General features: G+C 67.3%; 1 protein-coding gene across 1 annotated transcript in view; it reads left to right on the top strand.

The window, feature by feature from the left end:
* SLIT1 (slit guidance ligand 1) overlaps window positions 1-9,573 on the top strand; it is a 148,073-nt gene that overhangs the window by 92,055 nt on the left and 46,445 nt on the right. Inside the window, exons 6-8 of the mRNA XM_075073044.1 lie at window positions 5,157-5,320; window positions 5,886-6,033; window positions 8,261-8,332. Of these exons, the coding sequence (XP_074929145.1) occupies window positions 5,157-5,320; window positions 5,886-6,033; window positions 8,261-8,332 (384 nt within the window). The remainder of the gene's footprint in view (window positions 1-5,156; window positions 5,321-5,885; window positions 6,034-8,260; window positions 8,333-9,573) is intronic.

The raw sequence follows: 9,573 nt of genomic DNA, 5'->3' as shown, positions 1-9,573 counted from the left end.
AAAGAGAAGAGATCTGAACGAGATTGTCTGCTTACAGTTGGGCGAAGTGCTGGCGGACAGGCAAGCATGGCCACAGCACCGGGGCGGTGTTGCTGGGGACCCTGGGGCAAACTGCTTGTCGCAAGGGTTGGACCAAGCCTACTGCTTCCTAACGGCCGCACCTGATGAACGACTCCTCCCCAGGGAATGGGCGGCCCTGGCAGCTCCCCGACCGGCTCCCGAGGGGGGGAACCCCCAGGCTGAGCAGGAGTCACCAGGGCAAGAAGGTGGCCCTGCTCGGAGCTCACAGCCCCCCTGGGCGCCTCGGTGTGGGGCCCTGGGCAATCGTTGCAAGGGGCAGGCCATAAAAAGCGGGACCGATGCAGATGCTGGGAGGGGATGGTGCAGGCAGGGTTAGTTGGGAGCCCCCCACTCGGTCCCTGGCCTGTTCGCATGGGGTGAAATGCCACAGCCGGGGAGGGTACTGCCACAAGCCCGCCTCGCAGCGCCTGAGGGGGATCTCCAGCACCCCAGAACAGTCCTGTGTGTGCACGGGGAGACAGTGCATTGCAACAGTTGCATCAGATTCGTGTGACTGTGAGCTCGGGCAGGGAAGTGAGTGCCATACGTGGCGGGCGCGTCGGCGGGCAGGGACCCTCAGCATCTGCTTGTCACGCAGCCCCAGAGGGCATGCTGAACCGTAAGGCGAAATCCAGCCCGTGTCATTGGGCCCACTGGGCTTGGACGGAGGGGACGGCGCGGGAGTGTTTGTAGTCATTGCCCCTAGCACCACCAACCGCCCTGCAGCTTGGAGAGTCTACTCAGTAGATTATTCGGGGGCCATTGTGGTGCAGGCGGCGGCGGGGGTGTGGACTCGTGAGCGGCAGTGGGTGGGCTGAGCAGGGACGTGGCCGGCTGGGGTGGACTGAGGTGGAGGCGGGTGTTGGGTGGGGGCCAGGCGGGACAGGGAGGCATGTGACCTCACCCAAAGGCAGGAAGCCCTTGTGGCCAGTAAAGGTGGGGGGCCCTGGTCCCCGGCTCCCAGGTTCTCGGGGCCGTGGAGGAGGACCCGGGGTACTGGCTCCCGGTGTGAGCACCGGAGGAGGGGGCTGTTGACAAGCTGCGTTGCCGCATGCCCAGGGAGCCGGTGCAAACCGTATTTAGGCCACAGGCGGCGTTGCCTAGGGCGCCAAAATTTGGGGGCCAAAAAGTGGGCCACCCCAAATCTTTCAACATGGTGGCAGCCGAGTGTGCTGGAAGGGCTAGAAGCTGCCGGCAGCGAAGCAGCTGCCTGCCGCCGGCAGCCCAAGGTGTTCCCCGGGTCAGGGTGCGCCGTTCAGCGCGCGCGCCCTGAGGTCAGGCGCCGCCGGCGCGCGGCAGCCCAAGGGCGCTCCATCCCCAGGTCAGGGAGCCGCCGCGCGGCACGCAGGCAGCCAGGGCGCTCCCCCCCCAGGGATCAGGAGCCGCCGCCGCGGGCAGCCCAGGCGGTCTCCCCCCGGGGTCAGGAGCCGCCCGCCGCAGGCCCAGAAGCCAGGGACCCCCCACCCGGGGTCAGGGACCGCCGCCGCGACCCGGCAGCCAGGCGCCCCCCCCCCCGCCCCTCGGGTTCAGGGAGCCGCCTCCACGGACCCGGCAGCCCAGGGCCGGCCCCCCGCAGGGTCAGCGGGAGCCGCCGCCGGCAGTGGCCGGCGCCCAGGGGCGCCCCCCCGGGGTCAGGGAGCGCCGCCGCAGCGACAGGCCCAGGGTGTCGCGCCCCCGGGGCAGGGAAGCCGCCGCCGCGCCGACAGCCCCAGGGGCGGACCCCCCCGGAGTCAGGGACCGCCGCGGCGCGACCCGGCAGCCCAGGGCGCGCCCCCCCCGGGTCAGAGCCGTGCTCATGCCTGTGGCAGCTCCAACCGGAGCCGCAAGGACCCGCGGCCGCGGGCGGAGAATGTCTCCCGGTGCCTAGGGGCACAGAACCTAGCCGCGGTCCTGCCCATTCCCCCACATGTCTCCACCCCACGGGGGCCCGGGCGCACTCCAACATTCCCGTCCACTGCCCTCGGGCAGGTTGGGGGGATGGCGGTTCAGCCCTCTGCTTGCGGCAAAGTCCACCACGCTGTCGCTGCAGGCGCCACAATGGCGCGCCAGGAGCCGGACCGAGAGGCTGCGAACGTGGGCCGCCAGGGCGGCGGTCCGTTTGTGTCCTGCTGGGGGGAACCAGAGGGCCGATAGAATGCGGGCCCCGCGGGTGGGACAGGGACATCCAGGGGTGCGCGGGGCTGGGCTTGCGGCTAGATGCGACATCAGTCCCCCCCCGTACTCCGAGAGCCTTCTTTGGTTCCTAGGGCACCAGCCGCAGCCTAGAGCAGCTTCCCATGCCTTCAGGCAGGCGCCGCAGCCGAGCGCCCCCAGGCAGGGCCCCCAGCCGAACCCCCACAAACGTAACCTGGACCACCCCTGAGGGCCCAAGGCAGGTCCCTCCCTCAGGGCAGGGGCTCCCGCAGCCCAGAGCCCCTACATCCTGGACCGCCCCCAGCATGGCCCCCCCACAGCCCAGGCCCCCCAGGCAGGGCCCCACCACAGGCCAGACCCTCCACACCTTGAACCCCGCAAAGCCCCCCTCAGCAGCCCAAGAGCCCCTAAGCAGAGTCGCCCCCGCAGCGCAGAACCCCCACATCCTGAACCCCCGGGCAGAGCCCCCCCACAGCCCAGAAGCCCCCCACCAATCCAGACCGCCCAGGGCAGGGGGGCCCTTGCAGGCCCCTCACCCGGAGGCAGTGAACTCGTCTTCTGGAGCTTCGGGCAGGCCTGGTGCCGCGGAGGGGGGGGCCCGCGCACTGCGTGAAGAAGCCGCGAATGGGGGGCGCTGGCGGCAGCCAACTGTGCCAGCGCACCAGGTGACATCGCAGAAACGCTGTTGGAAAATGGAGGCGGCTGGAAAGGGCAGAGGGTCGTGGTGGGGCCCCCATGAGATATAGCCGGTTGGGGCCTCCCCGCCCCAGGGCCCATTGGCCCGTCCCCCACCCCCCAGAGACCACCCCAAGGCCATTCCCCTCGGACCTCCAGCCACCCCAGGCCCGGGCCATTAGCCCTCCCCATTGCAACCCCCCAAACCCCTCCCCCCACAGGGCCCATCCCGGCCTCCCGCCCCCAGCCCCAGGCCATAGGCCCCTCCCCATCCACCCCCCAGCCCCCCCCCCCGGGGCCCATTCCCGGCCCCCCAGCCCAGGGCCACAGGCCCCTCCCCCCACCAATGGGGGACATCCCGGCCTTCCTATCCTCAGGGCCCACAGACTATGCGCCCTCCCCATCCCACTCCCAGACCTTCCACGGGGAACATCCCTCGCTGGGGTCTCCCCGCCCCCGGGCCACGGGTTCCCTCCCTGTCCACACCCCTGCCAGCCACCCCCCCAGGGACCTCCCCAGGGACGCCACACCCTCCCCCACCCACACCGGGCCCACGCCCCCAGCCCCCGCCCACAAGGTCCGGAGTCGGGGAGTGTTGGAAGCTGGAAGCGGGTGGTGCTTGTGTTGTTGTTGTTCGCGTCCTGTGAGTGGGGAGGAGATGGGTTCAGGTCCCCACCTCGGGAAAGACCAGGCTAGAGCCCCCCGTCTGCCCCCTCCCACGCCAGGACAGACCAGCCAGAGTCCCCCCGACCCTCCTCCCCTGCCGGGCGACGACCAGTCAGAGCCCCCGATGACATTATTATATAACTGGACCAATATGAACAATGGGTTGAACCAAGGGTTCTTGTCAGTTGGCAAACAATCTATTGGTAAAGGGGGTCACATAACGTGTCTAGACACAGGTCAACAGTTACGGTTAGGATTAATGCTGTCTGTTGGCCTTATCATTTTGTAGTGAGTTATGAATATTGGTACTGTACTGTCTGTACTTCAAACTTATGCTGGCGCTGGGAGCTGACACCCCAGACAAGTTCGTGTCAGCTCAGCTTAGCCTGCTTGTGGCCATTAAGGACCTCCACTCTCACAACATTGACCCATTGAGGGAGCGATACGCCTTATGTGGACTTCAGCAGGGTGTGCAGGAAACCGGCCGCCACATTGTGACTGCAACTTCATTTTGCTGTAACTTTCACACAGTAGAGAAATCACAGGAAGTTGTTAATTACACCTGGGAAAGTCTAAAGCGATACAGCCATGGCTCTCCTCACTTGCTTCAAATCCTGCTTTCTTATCCGTCTGGAGAGGACTTAGCTACAATCTGAATCTCTGCCCAAAGGATGATGACCCATGCCCAGCAGGGAAATGTTCTCCAGAGACTTGTATTTGAACTTGCAGTTTTACTCCATCCACTGCTCAAGCCATGAAACTTAAGGACTTTGGCATCCACTGTATGTAATTTGAGTCCATTAAAACCAATTCAGCTTCATCTCTATCTTGTTCCTTTTATGAATAACTTAGATTTTAGATTCTAAAGGATTGGCAACCAGCGGTGATTGTGGGTGAAAATCGAGTAATATTGACCTGGGTCGGGGCTTGGGTCCTTTGGGATCCGAAGACCCTTTTCGTTCACTGGAGTGTGTGGTTTCATAACCAATTCTTATACCCAGAGTGTGGGTACTGGTGGTGATACGGAGACTGGAGTTCTGTCTAAGAAATTGCTTGTTACTTAGTGGTTAGCCAAGAGGGGTGACACCAAAGGTCCTTTTGTTGGCTATGGTTGGTTTGCCTTAAGGTGGAAAAACCCAGCCTAGGGCGTAACTGCCCAGTTTGAGAATTGTGTCTGATTTGGCACTCGTCAGCTGGGGTTCCCGCAGAACAACATAGTACAACCATCCCGCTTTTTTTGGCCCCCCTCCCCCCCACCAGGAGCAGACCAGCCAGAGGCCCCCCCGCTCTGCCCCCCTCCCCCGCTGGGACAGGACCAGCACGAGGCCCCCTCCCCACCCCCCTGCCGCCGTCCCCGCCAGGGCAGCAAGCCAGAGCCCTCTCTCATGTGGTCTCCCCTCCCCCCCCGCTGGACAGCAACCACCAGAGCCCCCCCGCCACCTGCCCCGTGCGGGACAGACCAGCCAATCCCCCTGCCGCCTGCCCCCCCGGGACACACCAGCCAAGCCCCCCGCACCGTCCGCCGGGGTGGGGGAGGGGCCATGGGCCCTGGGGGCCGGGGAGGCCCAGCCGGGTATATCTTCATGGGGGGGCCCCACCACTGACCCTCTGCCCTTCCCCAGCCGCCTCCATTCCAACCAGCTGTTCTGCGACTGTCACCTGGGCTGGCTGGCACAGTGGCTCCGCCAGCGCCCCGCCATCGGGCTCTTCACGCAGTGCGCCGGGCCCCCCCCCCTCCGCGGCACCAGCCTGCCCGAGCTCCAGAAGAACGAGTTCAGCTGCTCCGGTGAGGGGCTGCAGGGGCCCTGCCTGGGCGGTCTGGGATGTGGGGGGCTCTGGGCTGTGGGGGGGCTCTGCCGGGGGGTTCAGGATGTGGGGGGTTCTGGGCTGCGGGGGGCCTCTGCTTAGGGGGCTCTGGGCTGCTGGGGGGGCTCTGCTGGGGGGTTCAGGATGTGGAGGGTTCTGGCCTGTGGTGGGGCCCTGCCTGGGGGGCTCTGGGCTGTGGGGGGGCCATGCTGGGGGGGTCCAGGATGTAGGGGGCTCTGGGCTGCGGGGAGCCCTGCCTGAGGGGAGGGAGCTGCTCTGGGCTCCAGGGGGGTCCAGGATGTGGGGGGTTCTGGGCTGTGGGGGGGCCCTGCCTGGGGCGCTCTGGGCTGCGGGGGGCCCTGCCTGAGGGCAGGGAGCTGCTCTAGGCTGCAGGGCTGGTGCCCTAGGAACCAAAGAGGCTCTTCGGAGGTACGAGGGGGGAGCGATGTCGCATCTCAGCCCAGCCCAGCCCCAGCCGCACCCTGAGCTCCCTGTCCCCACCCGGCGGGCCCCATCTCACTCGGCCTCTGGTTCCCCCCCAGCAGGACAAACGGACGCCGCCCGCGCCCACGTCTGCAGCCTCTCGTCCGGCTCCTGCCCCGCCATGTGCGCCTGCAGCGACAGCGTGGTGGACTGCCGCAGCAAGGGGCTGACCGCCATCCCCGCCAACCTGCCCGAGGGCATGACGGAGATGTGAGTGCGCCCGGGCCCCCGTGGGGGGAGCATGTGGGGCATGGGCAGGACCAGCGCTAGGGTTTCTGGCGCCCTAGGCACCGGGACATTTCCCCGCCCCGCGCGCGGGTCTTGCGGCTCCGGTGGGAGCTGCCACAGGCCCATTGAGCCACGGCTCCCTGACCCGGGGGGGGGGCCGCGCCCTGGGCTGCCCGGGTCGCGCCGCGCGGCTCCCTTGACCTCCGGGGGGCCGTCGCCCTGGCGGCTGTCCGCTGCGGCGGCGGCTTCCCTGACCCCGGGTGGGGGCGGCGCACCCTGGCGCCTTGTCCGGACTGCGGGCGGCGGCTCCCTGACCCCGCAGGGGGGCGCCCCTGGGCTGCCGGCCCACTGCCGTGCGGCGGCTCCCCGCTGACCCTGGGGGGGCGGCCCTGGGCCTGCCCGGTGTCGTGGAGGCGGCTCCCTGAACCCCCGGGGGGGGGGAGGGGGGGGGCGCCCTGGGCTGCCGGGTCGCGGCGGCGGTCCCTGACCCCGGTGTAGGGGCTCCCTGAGGCTGCTGAGGGCTGCGGCGGCGGCTCCCTGACCCCGGGTGGGAACCCGCCTGGGCTGCCCGGCGGCGGCGGCTCCTGAGCCCTGGGGGATGGGAGCGCCCGGCCTGCTGCCGCGGCGGCGGAACTCCCTGACCCTGGGGATTGAGCGCCCTTGGGCCTGCCCAGCGTCGCCGGGCGGCGCACTGACCTCAGGGGCGCGCTGAACCGGCGTGGCGGCACCCTGACCCGGGGGACACCTTGGGCTGCCGGCGGCAGGCAGCTGCTGCTGCCGGCAGCTCAGCCCCTCCAGCAGCAGCGGCTGCAACCATTTAAAAAAATTTTGGGGGGCGCCACTTTTTGGCACCCCCAAATCTTGGCGCCCTAGGCAACCGCCTAGTTGGCCTAAATGGTTGCACCGGCCCTGGGCATGGGCACGCAGCTGTCACAGCCCCCTACCTCGGTGCTTCACAACCGGGAGCCAGACCCCTGGGTCCTCCTGCACGGCCCCAGAACCGGGAGCCGGGGACCAGGCCCCCCCACTTTTTACTGGCCACAAGGGCTCCTGCCTTCTGGGTGAGTCACATGGCTCCCTGTCCCGCCATGGCCCCACCCACAATCCAGCCCTGCTCCACCTCAGTCCCCACCCCCAGCCGGCCACGTCCCTGCTCAGCCCCCCCACTGCCGCTCACTGCATCCCACCCCCAGCCTGCGCCCTGCGACCACATGGCCCCGAATGATCCGGTCACTCCCAGCTGCAGGGCGGTTGGGGTTGCTGAGGGGCAATGAGGCTACAAACACTCCCCTGCCGCCGTCCCTGCTCCGTCCAGCCAGGTGGGGCCCATGGACACGGGGCTGGATTCTGCCGTTAACGGCTTCGCAGTGCCCATGGGGCTGCGTGACAAGGCAGAGCTGAGGGGTCCCTGCCCGCCGAACGCCCCACGATGCACACTTCCCTGCACACGCGCACAGTCACACACATCTGTGCACACATGTTTGCACATGCACTGTCTCCCGTGCACACACAGACTGTTCGGGGGTGCTGGATCCCCCTCAGGCGCTGCCGAGCGGAGCTGTGGCAGTAACCCTCCACGGTGGGGCATTTCACCCCATGGAACAGGCCAGGGAACCGAGTGGGGGCTCCCCAACTAACCCTGCCTGCACCATCCCCTGCCCCAGCATCTGCATGGTCCCGCTTATGGCCTGCCCCTTGCCAACGATGCCCAGGGCCCCACACCAGAGGCCCCAGAGGGCTGTGAGCTCCGAGCAGGGCCCCTTCTTGCCCTGGTGACTCCTGCTCAGCCTGGGGGTCCCCTCCCTCGGGAGCCGGTCGGGAGCTGCCAGGGCCGCCCATTCCCTGGGAAAGGAGTCGTTCATCAGGGCGGCCGTAGGAAGCAGGAGGCTGGTGCCAACCCTTGGACAAGCCAGTTGCCCCAGTTCCCCAGCAACACCCGCCCCCGGGGTGCTGTGGCCCTGCTTGCCTGTTCCCCCAGCACTTCGCCCAAACTGTAAGCAGAGCAAATCTCCGTCAGGAACTCCAGCTGAGCAGCCCAGGGCGAGCCCGCGCCCTGAGAGCGCCCCTGCAGGGAGAGGTGGGTCTGGGGCAGCTCCCCACCAGCCAGCGCCCCACTGTGCCCCCACAGTGCCCCCTGCTGGGAGAGGCCGGGCTGCAGTAGGCGGCCAGGGGGACGGGCAGGTTTGGTTCATTTTCTGTCTCCCCACAGACGCCTGGAGCTGAACGGGATCAGATCCGTCCCCGCTGGGGCCTTCTCGCCCTACAAGAAGCTGCGGCGAATGTAAGTGCCCCAAGCCTGACCCTGGGCATGCCCAGCACTGCCCTCCACGCCTCTGCCCCATCGCCCTCCACTCCTGCCCCACGTGCCTGCAGCTGCCTCTGGGGTCTCAGCCCACGAGGAGCCTGAGGGGCACTGCTCCTGTCCTGGTACTCTGTGGTCCCTGAGCTCCGTGCCCAGTAGAGTCCCCTGGCACTGGGCCCCTCTGCCCCAGGCTCACGCAGCAGGTGCCAATGGGGCTTAGGGTGCCTGTGGGGTGAACCCAGCCCTCAGACCTGCCAACAGCAATTCCAGGCCCCAGGGCAGAACAGTCAATGGGCCCCCTGGAAAGGTCTGCCTGACACCGGGTGGTGCTGGTGCCGAGTGAGCTGCCGGCTGCGCTGCTTGGTGAGCTTTTCCGGCCCGGCCAGGGCTTCCACATGCCCTCCTGGCTGCCTTCGCCACTACTGGCAGGAGTGCCAATACAGTGGTACCCCCGGTACCCGGTACCTGCAGGAGATTTCTAGCCGGTACGGGGCACTGGAAAGATGGGGGACCACTGCATGGCCCCATGCCAGCGGCTCCACCCCCCCAAGGCATTCATTCTTAACAGCACAATACATATGCTAACAAACTTAACCAAAGGCTTCGTTAGTGTACGTAGCGCTGTTTTATGGTGCTCAGGCCCAAGTCAAAGGCACAGGAGCTGGTGAAGGCAGGCTGGCAGCAGCTTAGTTTGGACGTGAGGGAGGCACTGGTAGTGTGTTACCGGAAGGTGGGGTGATTGTCCTCCAGCCTTCATTCATCTGAGAAGTTTTCAATGTGGACGCGGGCTCTGGGGTGAGGCTGGGGATAAGGGGCAGAGGGTTGGGGTGCAGGGGGTGAGGGCTCCGGCGGGGGGTGCGGGCGCTGGGGACGAGGAGTTTGGGGTGCAGGAGGGGACCCCAGACTGGGGCTGAGGGGTTCAGAGTGCTGGAAGGGGATCCCTAAGGACCCAGACTCACAACTGGCTGGGCTACCAAGCGTGACAGCTGAGGCTTCTGCCTCCCGGGCCATCCCCAGCCCCACTCCTGCAAGTCCATCCACCAGCCCGTCACCCTCACCTCAGGACATGCGCCTGCCACAGCCCTGTCATCCCTGCAGGGCCTGTGGGGGAGAGACCCATCTCCTGCCCCTCTGCCCAGGGCTGCCAATGCCCTCAGCAGTGCCTGGCCTGCCCCCAGGCCTTCCAGGGCACCCGCCCAGCCACCCCACAGCCCTTGCCC

Source organism: Chelonoidis abingdonii, chromosome 16, assembly GCF_003597395.2.
Source record: "Chelonoidis abingdonii isolate Lonesome George chromosome 16, CheloAbing_2.0, whole genome shotgun sequence".
NCBI lineage: Eukaryota > Metazoa > Chordata > Testudines > Testudinidae > Chelonoidis > Chelonoidis abingdonii.
The sequence above is the reverse complement of the archived record's forward strand: the minus strand, read 5'-3'. Positions and strand labels throughout refer to the sequence as shown.